Source organism: Meleagris gallopavo, chromosome 3, assembly GCF_000146605.3.
Source record: "Meleagris gallopavo isolate NT-WF06-2002-E0010 breed Aviagen turkey brand Nicholas breeding stock chromosome 3, Turkey_5.1, whole genome shotgun sequence".
Lineage (NCBI taxonomy): Eukaryota > Metazoa > Chordata > Aves > Galliformes > Phasianidae > Meleagris > Meleagris gallopavo.
The window spans coordinates 18,800,742-18,824,567 of NC_015013.2; the positions used below are offsets into that span (position 1 = coordinate 18,800,742).

The 23,826-nt window shown below is 38.1% G+C and overlaps 1 protein-coding gene across 1 annotated transcript in view; it reads right to left on the reverse strand.

Annotated features, from left to right (window-relative positions):
- Nucleotides 1-23,826, reverse strand: part of LOC100548692 (threonylcarbamoyladenosine tRNA methylthiotransferase) — a 279,899-nt gene that overhangs the window by 48,256 nt on the left and 207,817 nt on the right. Inside the window, exon 10 of the mRNA XM_010708474.3 lies at nucleotides 10,308-10,474. Coding sequence (XP_010706776.2) covers nucleotides 10,308-10,474 — 167 coding nt within the window. The remainder of the gene's footprint in view (nucleotides 1-10,307; nucleotides 10,475-23,826) is intronic.

Genomic DNA, 23,826 nt, shown 5'->3' on the forward strand with positions numbered 1-23,826 from the left:
TCCAGTAACAGATGTGATCTAGTGATGGAGACACGGCCATGACGACATGACTGGGAGTGGACAGCCTGCAATGGTTTTGTTAAAATCTGAACAGGGAGCCCCTCATGCTTCCCTTTTGGCCCCCAAGGAATGGGATTGTGAAAATCCAAGATATAGGATGTATGACACACCTCTCCAAGGACGCTGCTTGGAATGCAATGCTTCCCCCTGTAACGAAGGGACATAAGGAAGCTGGCTGCTGGACAAGCTGAGTGGCAACCTCTGTCCCAGGTAATGACTTGACATATACAGCTGTCCTAAACAGCCTGCAAGGATACAGGACTACTGCTTCACACAGCTCCAACTGATGTAACTTGAACCTTAATATCAAATCTTTGGGTTGCAAGACAAAGAGCAAAAATTTATTTTGCCACAAAGGAAAAACACCGACAACATTGTCAAACAAAGGGTGGGTATCAGCTTAAGCCACCCTCAGAAACGGATACAAACTAGTCTACAGGCCATGACATGCTGATAGAAGTATTAGTGAGAGCCACTTGCTCTGCCCTATCTGCTACCAGCTGTTCCTCTAGCCGTAGGATTTTTCTGCTGCTTCTCATCTCACAAAACAGACAATCTTAGCTAGTTAAGCAATTCTCCCCCCCCGTGATTATTAAGCCTAATATCTTAAAAACCAGATCAAGCCAAACCACATCCCTTCAAAAATTTGTCATATCTTTCTCTATTAAAAATGCGGACAGGCTAAGAGAAGTTCTTGTAAAAAGTGACATCCAGACAATAACATTAAGCAATACTGTATTTCACAGACCAACACTCCAGTCGAGGTGTGCTGAAAAGAAAGCAGAGGACCATTTATGTATTTAATGCGATAAAAGCAGTAATTCTCAGTACAGATATCTGAACCTAGGTACTTGAAACACTTAATGGTAAGCAAATTGGCATCCCTATTCCAACCTGCATTCCAGCATTAAAGTGAGACTGACCTTACACTGGGTTAAATAAAGGCACTTTTTCTGCTTTACATAAGGCTGATTATTACTTGGCTTCTCTGGCACTGTGAGCCCAAGTACAACACTAGAGTCTTCATACTCGCATCTCCAAAATGCAGCTGATCCAGTCAGATGTGGCCATTAACATCATGGCACTGATTTCTTCAAAGTATTGAGGACCTTCAGTTCCCACCTGAACCGCTGTGAGGTGTGTGGTTGGAAACAAGCAGTAAATAAACAGTTCTGTCTTTAAATAGATGGCAACTCTTAAAGCCATCGCTACAATTACAGAGAGACTTGCTGTAGCTTCAGAGTGCTTTTTGTCCAGCTTCAGAAAATTGATTCACTTTAAGGTAAAATGTACATTTAATTAAGTGCTGGAGCAATGGCTTAATGACTTATAACCAGCCGACCAAACAGTTAACGTTAATTTCTTGTGAAATGATTAATTTTAATCTGCAAGAAAATACAGATCTTTTTCATTCTCTCCAAGGGGCTCTCTAATTTCTCATCATTAAGCACTACACTAATGAAATATTTTCTTCCTGAGGTAAATTAATATTCCTCTTTGCAATATACATTAGAAACACACAAAGAAGTTCCCTAACAAGGTGATCTATTGCAATAGCATAGTGCTGCATGAAATAACTTTCCATTTCAATCACATGCTATGCTGTCTAACAAAACCCTGACAAACAGTTAAAATGTAAATAGAGGCACACTTATACAATAGGCAAATAGGACTACTGCTCTAACTTTCTGTCTTCAGAAACCTGGATCAGAGACACAGATCACTAGTTACCTTGTCAACTTGTCAGACAAAAGATTGATGCTTCTGTTCAGAAGGAAGTCACAAAATGGATGGCACACCGCAGCGTAGCTCCAGTGCACCGAGACACATCAGTACCAGGAAGCTTCCCCGTTGTTTCCCTCTATTTAAAATCATCATGTACAATACCTCAAAAAGCACCTGCTTTAGGAGGCTACAGTGAAAAGAAAATAATGGAAGGTTATAATCAAAACCTGAACTTCTAGGCAACTACTATCAGCTTCTTTCTTCTGAAGACAGCAAACTAATTGATTTAAGTTTCACGGCAAAAATAGTATCAAACATTCAAAACCATAATGGCAAGATTGATATTGCAGAATTTAAGTTCTTCTGAATCTCCTCCTCCTTTAACATGACTAAATTAATTAGATTCAGAGACTGGGTAGAAGAGATTTTATCACTTCCTCAATTCAGAATAGCACAGAAACACAAAACCAAGTCTCTGCAGTTTTATTCCAAGTTTCTAGAACACATTTTCTCATTTTTCTTTTCTTCCTTTTCCTCATTTTCCTCATCAAACTTTTTTAAACAAATGCCAAAGCCTAATAAAGCAAGCAGTCTTGCTGACAAGTATGCAGATGATGTTGCAGAGCACAGTGGGCTGACAACTATCAAAGAAAACAAAGAGGGTTGGTAGTCCATTTGAACTGAACAGAAGCATAGTTGGTAGATCTTCACTTATTATAATACAAATAACTAGGAAAGGAAGATCGTATTTGGTTTTCAATGTAAGCACAAACACTAAGAGAAGATGGCACAATTTGCTGTGAGCTATATTTTTGGCATCAACTTCTACCCCAATGCTCTAACATGTACGGTGACAGCTAAAATTCTCATTCCATACACATAATATCTGGTCTTTCAACAAGCAGCTCCGTTAATGGTGATTTTGATTTTCTGCTGGTAATCCACCTGAAATAAAACTCAGCTCCAAAGGTCTACTTGAAGTGACATTACAAGTAATTGACAGACAACCTGACACTCAACACAAAACAGAGAGGATCTGTCTGCATTTCAATGCTCTTCATTTTTATGCTATCTAAAAAGGAAGATAAACATTCGTATGAACAAACCTTACTTAATGTACAGCTAATATCCACAGCATTAACTGGTCAAGCAAAGTGCTATTTAACGTTAACCCCTTTCACCAACATGAATTTTTATACGCAAATCATTAAATCCAGCAAAGCATTAGCAGCATGCATAAAATAACCAGTTCTGATGAAGTGAATCTTGCATGAGGAAAGCAGTTCTTTCTGCCATGTTTTTCAAAACATTTCTTTCCAGTAATGTTATGAAGCGCAGTTTCATTTCCATCACTACAAATGCTCCTTTCTTCACTATCTTAAAGCAAACTTTAATTGTTTATCAAAGTTCCCAATACAATATTTCATGAAGATTTTAAGAGCTCTTAAGATTTACAAATACAACATAAAAACTTCAACAAGATTAAGATGGGTTCTTGTCTGACATTTATTAAGCCAAATCATTCTACCAGTTTACAACAAACACATCACCACTCATTTATTTCCATTAGTAGCTGCTGTGTCTGAGATCTCAAAACTTTAGATTACACAAAATGGTACAACTTAATTCAAAATACAGCAGAGATTATTCATTCCTTTCCTAATCTCACATTATTCAGAAACATATTAATTCTGTGGTGAATTCAACACTGAAACAGTTACATTACACTGGGTTTTAAGAAGTAATTTCAAGGAAATAAGCTATATTTGGAAACCCCAGAGATAAAGAACAATCTTGAATACACAAGTTAAACAAAGATGTACACAAGACAAATAAGCATTTATCAATCTAACAAAGGAAGCCATAAGACAGCTTTTTTCCCCCTCCTTCCTCAGAAGTCCAGATGCAACCACTCTGCTCCCCCTTCCCTTAATAGCTTAGATTTCTTCCAGTTTCAGTGCCAGCAAGACAAACACAGTTTACACACAGACAGCCATGTAATTACAGCAAGGGACAGTTGCACGGTCCACCACCCACAAAACACTACAAAATGCATGGCAGTAAGACGTCAGAGCCTCAACTATTCGTTTATTTAAATGTATGCCACAGTTTTCATTTTTCCCAGTCAAATCAATATATTTTAATCGGTGCCTTCAAAAGCAACAATCTATGAAAATAACAAAAATACTAGAAACAAGGCAAATACACGCCCTACAGCTCTTTAATTCCTGAAATCGTGGTGCCCTTTCATTTGCTGAAGAATTTGCTGCATATTGTTTTCTTTCAAAACGTGTTTCAAATCAGCTTACTCTTCAGCTTTTTGAGAACTTCAGCTTACACAAAACGCTCACAAAACGCTGGAGAAAAATCAAGAATACGGAAAAAAAGAAAAAGGATTCAGTAATTTTACTGTAATACGTATCTATGTGCTGTGTCAGGGCACATTTGAGGAAGCCAGCTGTATGGTATCAGCTTCAGTGAGGTTAAGGAACATAAACACTGAGCTGACATGAAAAATCAAAGCAAAAGAGCAAAGAAATACTGTTGCTACTCGTGGCACACTTGGTATTCCTGAAGCATTTGAAGACGCTGCCACCATGCAGACTCCATCTCAATGGCTGGCGTATCACTAAATCATTCTGAATTAATAATGGAGATAAAGTCCGCAGATGGCATATGGTATACTTTGAGATAGACTCATTTTGACAGGTGACAAAGAAGACTACTCATCTCATTATGTGAAATTAAGCACTTATGGGAATGGCAGGTGTGAAGTGCCTCCTTTATGCAGATTTGGAAGCATCCCATCACTCACAGAAAGCACTGCAGTAAAATCATAGACAAATCTGGAAGCAGAGATGGCGTTAAATCTGCAAGGGAAGTAAGAAAAGGCTGAGATGCAAGTCTCTGCCCTCTCAATCTGGATGATCCACATTCCCTCCTAATATGACCAGAATCTCAGATACTGAATCAGAAATTATTAAAAAAAAAAAAAAGGAAAAATGAAGACAAAAATCCATCTCTTGCACTACTCCACAAACATCACAAACATTAATTTCAACCCAGCTTGACTTTACAGACTAACTCCTATTCACCTTTTATCTAATACTACTGTTTTAAGGGATTTTTCCCAACCCTCTTGCTTCATCCATCACCGTAGGTGGACATAAAACACTGTCTCAGCAGAGTGTTAGTCAGTAACTCCATAACATGATTGTGGAATAAATGCCTGGAGGTTATTTTTGAAATGGGCTGTACACCCTTATGCCAGTTTTGGTATGCACTGACACAAGAGGATGATAACATCTCCATCTGGCAGTCTGTGTACTTTAGCAGTAGCCCTGTGCAAATACACGTGGCTTACAGCACACAAAGGGTAACTCCACACCTGTGCACTCATTACAGGATTTGCAAGAATTATAAAGCAGTTCCTAATACTACCATTTTAAAACTCTTCCAAGCTAAGACATATTTCCCTATCCAAAAGTCATGCCAATTTACTAAAATTTTCAAGTGCCATCAGCACGTGAGGTGAGGGCAAGCATTGAAACAAAGGGCAAATCTCAAAATCTTGGCTTGAGACCAAACTTAAAACAAGAAAGCTGTAGGCTTGGTGACACCTACATCAATCAGATGGCTAAGACTGAGAAAGCACTCAGGGAAACAAAACTCTGTCTCCTTTGCCACGCCACAAGAAGAAAATCAAGCATGTCCTCAGCAGCTCAACTGCAAACTCCACCAAATTCCTTCTCACTGCCTTAGAACCACGGGCAAAAGAAACAATGTTGGGGTCTCAGTTCCTTTCATTTGTTTTAAACATAGCAAATAACCCTCCGTGTACCAAGAGATGTCATACAGAGGTCATAGTATCGTTGGGTGTATTTGCATTAATACTGTGGTTCAAAGCAGCCGCGAAACGCTGAAGTGAAATACCCAACAACTCCTTCCCAGTCTACAGGAAGTGATTTTTGGGTGATTGTTCAGTCTAGAGAGTGATTTTTGGGTGTACAAAGTGAAATTATTTCAGAGGAAACCTAAGCAATACAATAAATGTGCTCCAACCCCTCAGCAGGAAAAGAGGGATTCGAATCAACGTACTCACCATTTAAGGAGGTCTGGACATAAGGGCAGAAGTTTAGTTGAGGGGAACAGACTTATTTTGAAGTAAAGACTAAAAATGCATATAAAGTAGATATAAAGACTTCTTTACCACATTCTTAAATTCTTGTTCTGCTACTTCTTAACATAAACACAAACATCAAATGCAGTTGAACAAAACACCACCCAAGTAAGTTCAACTCCAATAATAAAGGCTCTTTTTCTGATGATTCTACTCACTACACAGTCTATCAAAAAGTTCTTAATATTTTGCAAACCATAAAAAAACCTGCAAAGTTCCAAAATTTTTTTTCCTTGCAAACAACAAATTCCAACTGGAAAATATGTGATTGATGCTCATCCCAAAACTGTCAATGCTACACAAATGTTACAGTACAGAAGGAGCCACTACCACCATATTTACTGAACTGAAAGCTAAAAGCACTAACTGGCATCAAAACATACCTTCACAAGTACAGTAATGATTTTCATGAGATAATGGTAAACATCTTGTCATTCCAATAATTTTCTTTTTTTGCGTGGTGGTGGGAAATGAAGAGCTCATAATCACTTTTTGACACCTGCAAATAAATTTCCATCTCTAAACAGCTTAGAAGGCAGCTTATCAAAAAGCAAACTAAGAATCTTTCAGTGAAGGAGCATGCTATTCCAAATACCTACAGAAAATGAAATATAGTATGGAAAAAATCCCATGATTTTAGTTAGAGGATATAAATACTTTCTTGATAGCCGCCAAGGCACCTCTTTATGTGTAGCTGAGGCTCCCCAAATCTAGGTTCACAACATAAAAAATATAAGCAGGGCATTTTTCAAAGGACCAAGATGTGAGGCAAGGTCAGCCAAAACACCCCACTCTAAATATCTCCCCACACTTCTATTTTTAAGGTACTAGAATAGTAAGTGCAACTTATGCTTCAGCTGCATATGAAGTGATACATTTTTAATTTTTAGTCTTTTATTACATTATCAGGCCTTTTATTCACAGAAAAAACTTCTTCCTTATTCACTGAACACATTACCATTGCCATTGTTATATGACAACTTTTTGTTTCTATTGCAGCTACACCATCTACAACTCTGTATTCATCTACACATCTCTGTTCTTTTTATTTACCATCTCCTCCCATCCAGACAATGAAAGGGACAGGAACTCTAGCAAAGAGTTTGAATTCCAAGCACACAATTAAGTAAGTGACCTGATGTTTTCAATTATCTGAGATTAAAATCCACGGCTATTTGAAGGAAAATAGAAGGGAAATAGCTATATGTGAAACGTCTTAAAATTGATATTCAAGTAAAAAAAAGAAAAGAAAAAAAAAAGCAGTTCTAATGACAATGGAATTCATGCAACATTACAAAATAACATTTAAAAATGCATAGAAAGTCTTTGAAAATTGGTATTTTTAAAACACTTATGACTCAGAGTGTTATTGGACAAAACAAATGCCATAGAAACTTTCTCAGTTTTGGAGGCTACAAGAATAATAGAGACAAAGTTGGAAAAACATCTCATTGGTAGGTAAGACTCAATAAATTTGGCACAAATTGCAAGTGAAGCAAAATTGTTGATGTTAGGCTGTATCTCTAGGGAAGCTCAGTCCAAATCTTACAATGAATTTATGCTTTTACATGACTGCTGCTGCTCTATGCCACTTACCACACATGTTCTTTAATAAAGTGAAATAAATTCTCAAGTAACAGTTGCATATGTACAGTTGCGTGCAAATGCTGCAAATTTCTGATTTCTAAAGAAGATGCACGGGCCTGGAAGAGCTTTTTCCCTTTTATTGGACATACACAATCAGTACATTTTTCCACATAATTTTTTTTCTCAGAAAGCCAAGCACTACCTAGTTAGCAACATGCTATCTAACAAAACAAACTAAATCAAATGCAGCACCTTTTTAAAACAGTTAATGGAAGATGTTTACATCCCATAAAATAGCTTGATAGCTTTCTTAGGAAATAACAGTGCTACATCTGGGTTTTATCCTAATCAACTGACATGAAGGCTAATGAACTTCTCATTTAATTCTTTTGTTTTTTTTAAAATAAATCATAGTCTTACCCTTTCCTCAACTGGAAACTTAAAAGCACCTTCCCCATAAAAGGTTTATTTTGTCTGGTAAAAATGCATACAGGAGACTGCCCAACATTCCAGAGTGATCTTTCATAGATACAAGCTCAGAAAAGGGGAGTGGACAGAAAAGCAGAAGGTAAAACGACTTTTACAAATTCAGGTTGACAAATTATCAGAATTATTTCACCAAATTACAAGCTCCAGAATTCTTGGACATACAGTGAAAAAAAAAGCATGATTAAAACATCCTTCAAAAACAACATATAGACTGGGAACTGTACGTAACTTAAGAGGAGAAGCAACAGCAGATGTTGTGTACGCACAATGCATGTTCTGCAAAGCAACGTCAAAAATGTACATTTTCAGTAGGTCTTTCTGAGTCCCCTTAGATCCATTTTTAAAGAGATTAGAGATTCCTAAATATAAGTAAGATCAAGGAGAGTCTAAACCTTGTAGAAAAATGAGAAAACCAAAGATTACAGACCATAAATCAAAGAATTCACAGATCAGTGAAATGCTTACGGTAAGACAACTACTGACTGAAGGAACGTATCAGACGGTGGTATGGCAGCAGAGGTTGAATCTTCCTGACAATATTCTGTCATATTTTGTAGCCCTGTGACAGATGGCAGCAGAGGGGCAGTCTGACCAAATGGCATCTGACATGGAAGTGTGTACGAAGCAAAGGGGTACAGTTGAATTAATCCATGCAGAAACACATTACACCCACTGACATTCATCAACACTTGCTGAATGTTGATAGAGACCCGACAGTGGATGTGAGCACAGTGAGTGAGGCAGTGGTGGTGTGACAACAGGTCACCTCTGCTGGTGCAGACTGTTTTGAGTGCAGCACGCAGGCTCTTGCCCAAGGCAGGCAAAAATGCATAGCTAATGCAACACTAATGGTAATTAGTGTTTTACAGCTGAGAATTTTCTCTATCAAACAGTGTTACTATACCTGTCACTACTTCCATCAAAATAAACACGAGGTATTACTTTCACAGTGACCTATGTAACACACCTTCTACCTTGCTCAACTTTTATAAAAATTAAGATGACTGCAGTGCCCCTCTTTAGGTGGGGAGAGCCGTTGTTTTAATCAGTTGCTGGAAACAAGAGAAGAAAATCCCTCTGGGAATACTCACAAGTTGTGCAGCAGGGACAAAAGCAGCAGTCTATACCAAAATACACTTTTATAACATGAGTTACAATGAAAACAAAGACAGTGAAAATTAATAGAGGCCTTGCTTGCTTTTGCATAAGACGCTTTTCGAAGAATGCAAAGCTGCACAACCAAACAACTTTCTAAGATTTTAGTTCAAACTGTTTTTAAGGCTCTATCTACCTGAAGTGCATGTTAAGCTAAAGAATAAAAGAAGAGAGGAGAAGTTTCTTACGAGTTTTCAGAAGATTGCATTCTTTAGCTCGTGAAGTGAAAAACAGTTCATTTCTATCAAGATTAGATTCCTTGCTTGAAGAGGGAAAAATGCAGTATTACTATTCCTGAAGAAGAGGAAGTAGCTACAGCATTCCGTTAAAAGATGCCAAAGACAGTATTTTTAAGGAGATCTAAATGCAAACTTTTAATTCTGTAATGTCGTAAGAAAAGCAGCACAGACAACAGCTATTTTACCTGAATACAACTGAAACATAAGGCTACAAAAACTACTTTAAATGACAACCTTCGTTCTGTGACAGAATCTAACCAAACCAGCCAATGTTTGAGACCAAGCTCACTTTGTGCTTCACATACACAGTTCTCTTTCAAATTCACATCGTTGTTCACCTTGCTGTTTAGGATCTGATGGTACTACCTTGTTACACATTTTTCTTATGCAGATACATACTTAAAATTTCCATTTTTTAATCATGGAAGCTCTCCACACACTCAGAATAGCCTCTGACATAGGAATATGAATATATTGTTGTCTGAGGCCTGCTTACTGTGTTTCTGGAAACATTCATCTGAGATGTACCAGGAAGACAACTTTAATCCAAGAATCCACTGCCTGCTAATGACATTTGCTTCAGTTCTTGAAAACAGTAGACATGTACAGAAGCCGAGCATCACTATAATGAAGCTCCATAGGTCAGGGACCTCAGCAATATTATCATTCCAAAATGATTTGAATATCTTATTATCTAGATAACTTGCTGTGTCGGGCAAATGGCTTAACCCTATTAGTGCAATTCTATAAATTTACTTGCAGACCATAATTTTTTTAAGCTACCACTTAAAATAAAATGCACTATTACAGGGTTCCAGACTGACTCAATCAATAAATGTCTAACATATAAATAATTTTCTTTCCTTCCTTACCTCCAGATGCTCTAAAATATAGGGAGGATTTGTCATGCCAAGCCTCAGCATAGCTCCCTCAGGAATAGCTTCGACCAGCTTCCACAGAAGAGTAGGGAGGTCTGTGCCAATGTCTCTGCCATAAGCCCCTGTGTCTTCACTGGTCAGCCATATCTCACAAACACCCTCTGTGAATAAAAGGTGGAGATAATTAACAGATCTGTTTTAGAGCTGTTTATTTTATCATACAGCTGCTCACTCTTTTTAATGCAGGATTTCACGAGGCCATTATGCAGCCAGACTAGGATTTCAATTGTAAGGGGGAGGGAAGGAAGGAAGGCTTATCCCATGGGTAGCAGAGGGTTATTAAGTTCATTTTATGAGCACAAGAGTGCTACAACAATGCTGTAAATTATCATTGCTGTGGAGTGATTAACATTCACAGCCAATGACTAATTCTGTGTTGCCTCTACAGCAAGTCAGTCACGTCTAGTACTCTGCTCTATTTTTTGAACCTAATTCATTAAACATTGCAAGCAACATTACCCAAGCAAAGAGTCTGCACTAATGGTTGTTACTAGCAGTCAACTTATTAACTGGTAAGCTTCCAGTAAACAAAAACAGCTCTAAAGAATAATGACTAACAGTCCTCTTAGAATAACTGCTAGAATTCTTTAAATGAGAAAATACAATGTATTAAGATTGCATTTAAAAAGTTAGTCATCACTACTTGACTAAGTGAGAGTGCTGAAAAGCCTGTTTCCTGCCTGTTTATACTTTGTTTTCCACCAGTCAGGGACTTAGGAAATTGTGTATTTGATTTGCATTGCAAAGAGTATCGACCTCAAAAACTGAAATTTGGCAATAATATCCTCTTGCTCCAAGAGGGGAAATGTTGCACCATCCTTTAATAATGGCTGAAAGCAACAAGACTTCATGCAGCCACTTCCATCAGGCTGCCCAGCTCCCATCTTTTTAATAATGCAGTCCCTCTCTTCCCCCTCGCTGCTCCAAAGCGAGAAATAAGCCATTGAAAATAGGGTGGCTGAGAGGAAGACTCCTGTGATTCCCAGTAAGAAAACTTAGCATTAACTCATTAGGGGCTAGATTTCTAAGAAAAACGATGAACCAGTAAACAAAACCATCTGAACACTATAACCATTCTTCAAAGCGATCACGAAGCACCAAAGCACTCTCTGGATAAGCAGAGAAAGTATTGCAAAATAAGAATGCTTACAGTATAAAAATATTTTTCAGATGAGGAAAATACAAAGAACTACACAGAATCAAATCAAATCAAAAGAGATAAAATAAGAAAACCACACATTTTACAAAAATGGAAACTCTCGCTGTGGACAGCAGATGGACGATAGAGGTAGACAGCAGCTATGTCAAGCAAAGATAATTCTGTTTGGATAGAAGTTCTCATAGCGATTCATTAATTACAGCTGAAAACATTTACAAATTAAAGGCAAACTAAGAAACTCATCACTTAGTAAGTTGTTAAGCTTTAAGAATAAGAGACAGATGCATAGCTCTGTTGGTGTAGGAGCTTAGTGGCAAGCATTCTTGAAGCAGCGCTCTCTGGTTATCCAACTTTCCATCACAGCTTCGTAGCAACATTTGAGTAGGGCTGCCCAGTGCTTTAGGTACACTGAACTTGCCTACACACACAGTCACACATTGGGTTCCACTGTAGTTGCTGATCATTTTAGAGCTGCAGTCACAGCAGACAGTACAATATTACAAAATGTGTTCTGAGATTTGTTTGCCCTACATTTTCCTGAGTTACAGAAAAAAAAACACCAAGTGAATTACGGATCACCCGCATTTTAGAAATAAATGCAACACAGATGATATAAATGATGGCTAGCATCCTGTTGTGTTCTTTGTATCAGCTTCCAATAGCCACCATAACATTACAAAACAGTAATTCACTTGCTGTTTTTCTACTGAAATAGAGTAAATCTGACTTTTAAGCTTTCATCTGGCTAGGAATGGAAATAACATTCAGGTGGAAAACAACAGTGAGGTTTTAAAGCTGCATAGGTGGGGACCATCAGCACCCTGGTGGGCTGAAACTTCAAACCAAATCACGTGAAGAGGAAGCAGCTGTAATAGCAAACCAGCAACAACAAGAATAACTGTCTCGTCTGCTCTCCTATCACGATGTTGAACAATAAGCAGTGGGAATAATTCATGCTGAGAGAGCCAAAGATGAAGTCTCAATAAGATGAGGAGGGGGAGAGCACCTGTATTTTAGAGAGCTCCCTTCCCAATTTCAGGCTGACGAAATGAATCTTCCCATAATTACAGACACTGCATTTACAAAAAGAGTAAGTGAACTCCATGAACAACTATGGCAATACAGGCTTGGTGGCAGTTGTTGCTAAGCTGTTTATTCTAGCCCTCTGCATCCTGAGTTCAGCAGTCTCTGCTTAAACTGAGTAATAAAACATTAGATCCCTCAGTCTTCTTAATAATGGGAAAAATCCCTCCCTTTTTCCACTCAGCCCTCTGCACAACAGCTGTACGTAGAAAGCTATTCAAATCCAATGCCTAACTGGGTACAGCATTTTTTTCCCTTCCTCTGCAGTAAGCCTGACCAGCTCATACGCCATTCTGTTATTTGATAATTTTGGTGCTAATAAAAGCAAGCTGATTTTGTAAACAAGAAAATTGATCCAGCCTGCAGAGATTGGATGTGCAAACTCAGAGAGTTTGTTACATTATTAAGGTCAATTATCATTATATTCAAGTAATTACATGTCTGTCTTTGGTCACAGCACATAGTTTATTCCTCATTCTGCCATCACCACCCAGCACAAGAGTAACCTCAACAGCTGGATCCCAAGCTGCGCCCTGCTGTAATTGGAGATGACTGAGAATGAAAAATGTTGGAAAATAAAATGTTTCCAAGTAAATAAAGGAAGTTCTGAACCAATTCCTTTCCTAGCATCTTATTATAAATAATAATCATTGCAGATCATCTGAAACACGTTTTAACTTAATTTTTCTTGAGCAGTCTAAACAATCCTTATAAAGGGAAGAAGAAATCCTACAGTGACTTTATATATGTTTCTGTTTTAGAGACCACTTGAAATGATTTATTTCACTTTAATTCCATGCCACTATTGAAAACACTTTTCAGCAGTAGCACAGTTCTTAGTCTGAGGAGAAATCTATTCCATCTGAAAAATATACTTCAATCTACAAAACTGACAAAAGAATTTAAAATATCAGATGCTAATCCTACTGAAATTCTTTTATTTGTTGGCCTACTGTTTAATTTCTCTGCAGGCTGTTATGGTGGGAGATAGCCAGTTCTGATCTTCTCGCTATTCCATGTACAATATCATAAAGTCCTAGAATGGCACGGGTTGGAACAGACTTTAAAGATCATTCAGTTCCAAACCCCCTGCCACGGGCAGGGTTGCCAACCACTAGATCAGCTTGCCCTGGGTCCAAGATCCAACCTGGTCTTGAACGCCTCCAGGCGTGGAGCATCCACAACTTTCATGTCACAACCTCATCACTCTCTCAGTAAAAAATACTCCACCAAAATGTAATCTGAATCTTCCCTCTTTTAGTTTAAGACCATTTCCCCTGGTCCGATCACTATCCGCCCAGGTAAAAAGTTGGTCTCCCTTGTGATTATATACTCTTTCTAAGTATTAGAAGGCTGCAGCAAGGTTTCCCTGTAGCCTTCTCCAGCCCAAAGAAGCCCAGCTCCCTCAGTCTTTCTTCACAGGAGAGCTGCCTCAGCGCTCTGATAACTTTCGTGATATCTTTCTTCTGCTGGGGGCTCCAGGTTTGGACACGGTACTCCAGATGGGACATCACAAAGACAGAGCAGAGGGGGTCAATTCCCTCCCTCTTCCTGCTGGCCACCCTTCTCCCATTTTCTACACATACCTGGGACTGCGTTGACCTAAGTGCAATACCTTCCACTTGTCCTTGTTAAAACTTCATTAGGTTCACACAGGCCCACTTCTCTAGTTTGTTCACATCCCATTGCATGCCATTCCCTCCTTCCGTAGCGTCAACTGCACCACTCAGCTTGGTGTCATCAGCGAATTTGCTGACAGTGCATTCAATTCCACTGTCTATGTCACTGATAAAGATTTTGAAGAGCACCCATGCGAAGACAGATCCCTGGGGGACACCACTCATAACCAGCCTCCATCTGGACAAAAAGCCATTGGCCACAGCTCTCTGGCTGTGACCATCTAAGCAGCTTCTTAACCACTGAAAAGTCCAGCCTTCAAACCCATACTGCTCCAATTTAGAGATAAGGGTGTGGTGTGGGACCGTCTTAATGATCTTGCATATGTCCACATAGTTGCTATTCCTTTGTCCACTAATGCCATCGCTCCATCACAGAAGGCCAGCAGATTTTATTTCCCTTCACTGAATTCTGTTTAGTTACTGCCAATCCATTTATCCATATTGTTTAGGTCTATCAGCCCTGTCCCCTAATTTGCCAGCTACCTCATCACTCTGTTATTATCTCCCAACTCACTAAAAATGTATTTTATACCTTATTCTGCACATTGTTAGTAAACATACGAGGTACTGATCCAGGATCGACACAGATTGATCAAGAAATGCTATTAGGAACTGCCAGCTAGGTTCCACACCATGGATCCCTGCTCTGTGAGTTGGGCAGCATAACCAGTTCTCTTGGCCATGTTATCATCCCACACACCCAATCCACACCTCATCAATGTGTACACATATTAGAGGACACTACCGTTAAGACTTTGCTAAATTCAAGTTAAAACAAACAAAACAAACAAAAAACAAACCCTCTACATTTTTCCCCTCCTCCACACAGCCAGATATCTTGAGAAGGCAGTCACATACCATTTGCCAGTAGTACACCTACTGTAGGTGATCCCAATCATCTCCTTGCCCTTCACATGCCTAGAAGTGCCTTTGCCCCACAAGCTTCCCACAGACTGAGGTTCACCTGCCCTATAGCTCCCCTCTTCTTGCCCTTCTTGAAGGGCAACGTGACATTTCCCTTTTTCCAGTCATCAGGAATCTCCTGATTGTCATGATCTTTGGATGATGAGGGACAAAAGCATTGTAATGACACCAACCAGAGCTCCAGGCACACTCAGTTATCTCCCACTGAAGGATTATTTCTATTAGTTCTGGATGTCAGACTGCAGTAGCAAGAAGTGCAGCTATGTTTCACAACTGTTTAGTTCAGTACAAGCCTTAAAGCAGTTGTGGTTCCTGTTGCCCACAGGATGACACATATATTAGAGTGCTTAGGAAATGAAAACACTAACTTTTATGGTCTGCATATCTTTGAAAACAAATGTGCTTGAGAACCAATATGTAGTGAAACACACTAGAATATTACAAAAGGAAATACAGAAGGAAGGCTATCATTCATTCTCCTACACACAAAGTCACACTTCCTTCTTGTCAAGATGTTTTATTCAATTAAAGGTTTGGACAAGCCGTTGATTTAAGATGTATAAATTTCTGTACAAGCTATACATTAATATATTCATGGCATGATTTTGTTCAGTGATACAAAGCCTTAACAGGAACTTGATTTAAAAGTTCATCTAGTACAGACATAAGTGAGGAAAACAAACTCCTGATGCTGCAAAATCTTGGTAAAATTTTGGGCTATAGTTGCATATTCTAAACCAGTAGAATTAATCATACCTTGGAGCCACTTAACTCTTCTGGTGACTACTTTTTAACAAGCCAGAAACATCTCTTAACTTTAGATTTTTAAGGCATCTAACAAAAAGGGAAACACACGATTTACTTATATAGGAAGTTGAAATTGAAGCTTGAAAGGAGTTTAATGCAGAACAGCTCAACCAGCAGCTCAAAGCTATTTCAATGAAAATGCGTTAAACTTTTTAAAAAACCTTGGTTTCAAACATTTTTTTGCCTGAAAGGGCATTTAGACTTGTGTGATTTCATGTAACATATGGGGCCAAATCAGAGCTAGACAAAAAAACAAACAAAAAAACTCATGCACACAGAAGAAGAAAAATTAGGATGTTCAAGAGGAACTTTTCTTAACTAGGTGAAAATTAAGTATACATATATTTTTTGTTTCATACAAAATTAAAAGAACAGAAACAAACCTAATACTATCCCCACACACACAACAAATACGTGCACACACTTCCACCACCACTTTTTGCATTAATTTATTAAGGTTACTTTGGTGGTTTTGAAAAAAACATCGCAGAGTGGAACAAAGATTTCTGGCCCAGCTACCTGTTTATTCTTTACACCTACAGCTGCCTAACATTAATGTAAGGACAGTCTACCACATAGTTTATATTTAGACAGATGTGCAGTCTGATAGGTGCACCATTATTAGATTTGTTTAATGCTGGCTCTCCATCTTATCTGGGGTGGTAACAAAAATGGAAGCTACACAGACGTAGTTAAGGTTTTCCTTTTCAAAAGTTAGGCATCAGAAGAATGAACTGTTGAGAACGTCAGCTCAGTGGATTTACTTTTTTTTTGCAATTCATTAAAATGCAAGCTTCATTTACAACAGCCACAGCTGCATTTTCAAAGAAGTGTTACAGCTGGGAGAGGGAAGCAAGAATTTGAGGACTAGTATCAAAACCAAAACCTGTCCTTTTGCAGCAAACACTTCACCATCAAGGTATTCACAATGGAAGTTTACTACCTGTGTCTGCAGGGCTCAGCACTTTCACAACTTATACCAAATACTGCTTGTTTTGCTTATTTCTGTGAGTATAGTGATAAGCAAAATAAAGTATTTTGATAAAATGAGATTAGTATCTGAAATTATTGCCCTTTAATAAAAAGGCAAATCAATTCCAAATTCAATTGAACAAGAAATCAGAATACCTCTGAGAGTAATAAAGTTTAGTTAAAATAATTTATTCTTCCTATGGCATTAGAAAAAAAATATTTCATAATAGAGCGTTCCCAATCACAAACATACAGGAGAAAGGGTCAACTGATCATTAAATCCCAAAGTAAGCATAATAGGCTTCTCTCTTCCACAAAGCTAACCCTTCTCCTTGCTTATAAGAGGGTCCATCAATCCCTATAGGACACTCTGTTCCTAATAGCCTACTGCTTGAGCATAAAGCAGCAGATTTGCCCACTTTTAATCTGTAGTGCTTCTTAGCAAAGAGGGAAAGAAAAGGGGGAGGAAAGGAAAAAGTACAATAGGTCAGTTGCTGCTGCGAACGGCATGATAGCTGAACGTATTATGAGCCCAGTTTTATTCTGCTAGAACAAGAGAGACTCAAAAGGGCATCAAGACAGACAGATATTAGCTCCGTGTTCATAATGCAGCATTATGCACCTTGCTTTCAAGGAGGAAATTAATGATAACACACATCATGATAATGAATTGGGTTTTAAAGTTGGAGGAAGAAAGCGATTCAAGAAAATTGAAGGGAAATGTAGTTACTTTGCATGAGTTGGTCCTAGTTCTCATGCTGTGAGAGGAGGAATTTGCCCCTTAAGACAAAAGTCTGTGTGTTCTCTTTTGGACACCTGTCTATGGTTTTCCTATTTCCAGGAATGTTAGTTTCATACACAACAGCATGTTGATTGCTCCAAGCCTCATCCAGCTTGGCACTGAATGCTTCCATGGAGGGAGCGTTCATAACCTCACTCACAGTAAAGAACTTCCCCAAGCATCTAGTCTAAATCTACCCTCTTCCAGCATAAAAGCATTTCCCTTCATCCTTCTGCTACCTGTTCTTATAAAAAGTCCCTCTCCATGATGAGCCCCAGCTCTCACAGCCTGTCCTCATAGGGGAGGTAATCCAGCCCTCTGATCACCTTCACGACCCTCCTCTGGACCCACTCCAACAATTCCATGTCCTTGTGCTGGGGGCTCCAGAACTGGACACAGTACTCCAGGTGGAGTCTCATGAGAGCAGAGTAGAGGGGAAGAATCACAACTAAGTCTTATGCGTATTAATGATCAGGGACAAAATTAGCTAATTCAATTCTTTGATGAATCAAAAACGTCATTAAAGTCATACCAGTGCTACATAACAATACATGCATCAAGAAATTAAAGCAATAGAGATCTAAAGGTGCTGGTCGACAGCAGGCTCAGCACGAACCAGCACTTCAGTCTGGCAGCCAAGGGGGCAAATTGCACCCTGGGCTGCATTAAACACAGCTCAGCCAGATGGTCAAAAGAGGCTTCCTAGAACGGTGGCTGATGCTCCATGCTTGTCAAGAAGCATTTGGACAACGCTCTCAATAACATGCTTTAACTTTTAGTTACCCCTGAAGAGGCCAGGCAGTTGAGCTGGACTCAATCTTCACAAGCTGATTCCAATTGAACTGTTCTATTCCTTTGACTGGGTGACCATAGATAACAAAATTTGCATGAAGGGATTTAAACACAAAGGAATGCTAATTCAGAAAAGTCAGAACTGATTTAGAATTGTTCTGTGGTCTTGTATACAATAAACAGATAGGTAGTGTTCTCAGCTCTATGCTTCACAATTTGTGAGCTACTGATATGCTCCTGTTGGCCTTGTACAATAAGCAAAGAGAGAGGGGCACTCAACCATCCACTAGTCCAGCACTCTTCAGAATAAAAAAATAAAAATTACTCTTCAGCTACTGAAAAGGCAATACTTCTCCAAAATAAAAAACTAAGCAATTAAAATATATCATTTATATGCCTAATTCTGAAACACAAATGACAAAACTACTTCAAACTTTGTACTGAAAGTGACAAATACGAGAGATTTTGTTTATGACTTTGAAATTCACTTGGGGAAAAAAAACGGTAACGTATCACTGATTGTAAGCTCTCCATTTAAAAATGAAAACAGGCTATCAGTCTGTTGCAGATGAAACACTAGATGCAAATAGTCACATGCTGCACAAATTCACATACGTGGTCGTGAGCTGTAGGCATATTCTGTGACATTACAGGATGCAGTGCTAATTAATGGAGGCTTTTACTGAATAGCCATCTCTGTAGTGCTAATTTAAACAATGTCTTTATGGAAACTGATTAATTCTCTGGAAGTAACATGCCATATCAAGTTTCAATAATTAAATATATTTGTAGCCAAGCTAAATAATAATCAGAATGAGTTTAGAATGAGAATAGCTTACAGATTTTACAATAGCAGCTAGAACACCAGTTACAGGATGTGGTAGAATCATTTGACACGGGAACTTGCTCTCCAGAGATCACTCCCCAGCTCACATTTCCCGTGTTTTTGAGAGCCGGAGTCTATTATGTTCTTTCATTCAAAGTTTCTGACTTTTTTTTAATAGATTAGTAGCAACAGTAGAGAGAAGCCATATTTTGGTCATCTACACATGACATATTTAAAATTACTTGAAAACTAGTTTGAAATTATTTGTGTAAAGCAGAATGCTGAAATTTGAAAATATGATTAAAGCAAAAAAAAATTGATAAAAGTTGATGTCTAACTTTGACTGAAAAGATTAACAGTAATGAATTATCTCTGACCTGTAACATACCCCAAGATAAGGCAAAAATCTTAAATTCTCCTACATGTTCTGATAAAACAAAAATATAATTAAGTACCACCATCATAAGTGACAAATACTAGTGTCGAACAATGTATAGCAATTAAATTATCAGCAAAGATCTAATAAACCTCAAGGATGACATGGAATACAGAACTATTTATTAAAAAGGCCTTCTCTATGTAAAGCAATCCTTCTGCAGATCTTATTTTATATCAAAGTACTCAATTCCAAGGACAATATCAGATACCAAAGATACGGAGAGGCAGTGTACAGTTTCTCAGGATGATAATGCTTGTCTTAAATCCTCACAATAGTATAGATAAATTTTTAACTCATTAGAAATATCCTAGCCTGGTTTCACAAGAAAAACAACTTGTTGCTGCACACGACAATAAGCTCAAGAGGCTTAGTAGGAAACCAAAAAGTAAAATATTCCTTAAAATTATCATACTGATAGAAATCACACCATAATCTCCCCGATTTCTGACACAGATCTCCTCTAATACTCGCTGCTACTTAAAGTATATTCTAAAATGGCTGTCATATCCTCAGGAACTCTAAATGGATCAATTTAAGAAAGAAAGAAAGAAGGGTATTTTGAAAGTAATGCCTCCTATATAATTATGTTGATCTGAACGTCAGTGGAAGACGTTGGTGGTACGGTAGCAGAGGCTGAACCTCCCCACCAATATGTTATCACATTTTGTTGCTGTGTGACAGACTGCAGCACAGGGGCAATCTGACAAAATGGCATCATGGATGTGCTGACGAAGCAAAGGTGTGTCACTGAGTTCCTCCATTTGGAAAAAAAATCTGCCTCTTGACATTTATTGATGCTTGCGGAACATTTATAGAGACCAAACAGTGGAGGTGAGCACAGAGAGGTGGTGGGTGGTGTACTTCAGCCACTGCAACAGTGACAGAGGATCTCTTCTGCTGGTGTAGATTGATACGAGCACAGCACGTGGGCTGCTGTTCATGACAGGTGAAAATGTATAGCCAATGCTAGTGACTGTGCTGAAAAATAGTGTTTTGTGGCTGAGAATTTGCTCTATCAAATAGTATTATTGTGCTCTTTGTATCTGCTGTAGTTTCCATGGACACATACAGGAGGTATTACTTTTGGAGTGACCTACATAGAACACTCGTATTATATCACTCATGGAGTTTCCCTAATTCTAAATTTATTTAAGTGTATCTATTGAATTTTCACTGAGGGCACAGTGGGTCCATCCACCTTAATCTAAATTTATATAAAATATTCAGTGATACACCAACAAAATACATCATAATCAAAATGTAATTAAAAATCTGTTGCAGATGTCCACGGGGAGGTCAAAGTGAAATCATTCAAGGGTTTTAAAGGATATTAATGTTTTTTCCTCATACAGATTAATTCCCATTACGGTCTTATTCTAAATAATAATTCACTTCCTGATGAACTGATTGTATGTCAATACAGAAACATGAATTAAGTCAAAACTAAGAGAGATGAGCTTCTGTTGAGGAACCTCTATCAAAAGAATATTAAAAGTGCAATTACTTGATACTTTCAAAAGTAGAATTCAAACAGTAGCCTAGTTGCTCATAAAGAAAAAGTTTATAATTTCTCCCGTAAGGAAACACTGAGCAGATGACACCGGAAGAAAAAAACACTTCAAAAATTTGTCAAAATAAGCTAGTAATATCTTTGTTCGTTAAATAATTTCTCTTTAAACACTTAGGAAATAACTACAATCTTGCCTCTGTCTTCATTTTAAAAAAATGTAATGATTTCCTTATAACATGCTGTATTTATCTCTGAAAAAATGTAACTCATCAGTGTAGTCTGAGGGAAAAAATTATGAAGGTACTGAACTGTACAAATCTTGTAACAGCTGTTCATCTGCATTAACTGTTAGAAAGCCATCATTAGGGATAACGTGAAAGCCTTAAAGATTTTGCCTTAAAGATTTTTTTTTTTTGTGGAGACATCCTTAATACTGAGAGATCACATTTCCCTTCAAAAGGGTTGCAGTATTCTCAAACCGTGCTTCTTGGCACAGCAGCTTTAATGTTGGAGTAATGGTGTTGGTGTTATTTGTCCTGTTTTACTTGAGATGGCTTTCCAGTGAGAAATGCATTTCATCATTTCACAGAATTCAGCCTTAGGACACTCATCCGTTCTGCAATGGGCATGTCCAAGTACCAGCTTTTTGGTGCCCAAGGAGGGAATATTTATTTCACTTTGGAAAGCAGAGGAAAGTGAAAGGAAGGCTGGGTTCCACATTCTGTCAGTGGTGTACACGTGCTAGAGGAACTCACCAAAACTGTGACAGGAACACGTAGAACGCCACAGCAGCTAGGGCGAATGATGCAATTTGTCTGGTACAGTACTCCAGGCTATGACCATTGTTTAAGGGATCTTTGAAGGGACACAGAAAAATCCTTCAGGCAGCAGCAGTTTAGTCAGTCCTACAGAAAATCCTCACGTGTCAAGAATAAAAAGAAAAATCCTTTGAATAACATACCAACCTCGTATGTCTGCTCTGAATGAGCACAAAAATCTCGTGTATTCTCTTAATAGCCAACTCTTAGTAAATGATTCTATTGAATATCATTACAGAAGCTGCAACAGAAGCTGCTATTGGAAAGACAGTTCCTTGTTTCAGGGTTTTCAACAGTTTTCATCAGGTCTGAGTTTCAGGGTAAAGAGCCAAAAGTACAGAGTGAGGTTTTTCTTTGGTTGTCGCTACAATGCCTGAGAAGCTGTACTGAAATATAAAATGCTCAGGACTTCAAAACTTACAAAAATATTAGCACAGCGTTCCAATGACTGATCCACTTAACAGCAGCACTGCAATCAAGTCATAGAACTCCGCAACTGCTCCGGGGCCTCAGAATTCCACACGTAGATCATCTTTGGAGGAACTCAAATAGTTTTCCTTCAGGACACTATGAACTCTGAAAATAAATTCTACCCTTAACTTTATAGAGGAGTCACAAAACAATTACAAATGCTACTGAAGAATGTTTTCCATTTTTCTGAAAGAAATACAATCCAATGGTAAAGAAGTATTGTTTTGCATACGTTTATATTTTCTCATAATGATAGGCGGCAAATTTCACAGAACATTTTTAGTAAAAATGCCAACATTCATACACTAAGTTGGATAAAGAAAGAAAAGTCACAGAATGCACTCATAGAATATGAAGTCATTAAACACCTAACCCAAAGCACAACTAACAACAACAACGTATACTATCACAGACTGCTCAACTGCAGAGGAAACAAGCTCTATTTACATACACCACTTGTAATTGCACAGCAAAAAAGCTCTAACAAAGTTAGAAACAATAAGAAACCTAACAAAGGGTCTGTTTGTCCCTTACTTTATAGGTGGGAAAGGCGTCATTTCTTAAGTAACATATTTTGACTGCCAATAATTCCCATTTAACAAGAGGAGCTCTAGACCAGTGGCATGTGCTTGAATTTCCAAATAACTTATTAAAGGCTCACAGTGACTCCTAAGTAAGCATAACATGATTTTTTTTCGTCCCTACAAAACAAATTCATAAAGATGGGAATAAAAAGGCTCTTTGAGCTTAACATATTTTCAGAAATATTCTTTTTCTGTTATTTCCTCCCTCCTATCTCTGCCCTCAAGTAAAATACAAAAAGCAGTGACCTATTTCAACATTCTTCCTCAAAGGGAAATTAAAAGCATGTAGTAAATTCTATATAAAGATCAGATATAGCATAAGAATAAAAATAAAAAAAACACACAGGATGAAAACACTTCCTTGAAACCCACAGTGAACTCGAGGCATACCTGCACTATCTCAGCTGATATACTGAGTGATTGAGGCCCACACATGGGAAATAAACATTTTAAGAATGAACTTGAACACATGAATGCAAGCAAAAAATCAGAAGAACTGACTGGGTTAAGTAGCCATACGGTATTAACTACAGATCAGCAGCAAAAAATGAACTGAAACCTCTTAGAAAGAAAAACTTCGAAGGAAATATATTCCTTTCCTCCTGTCA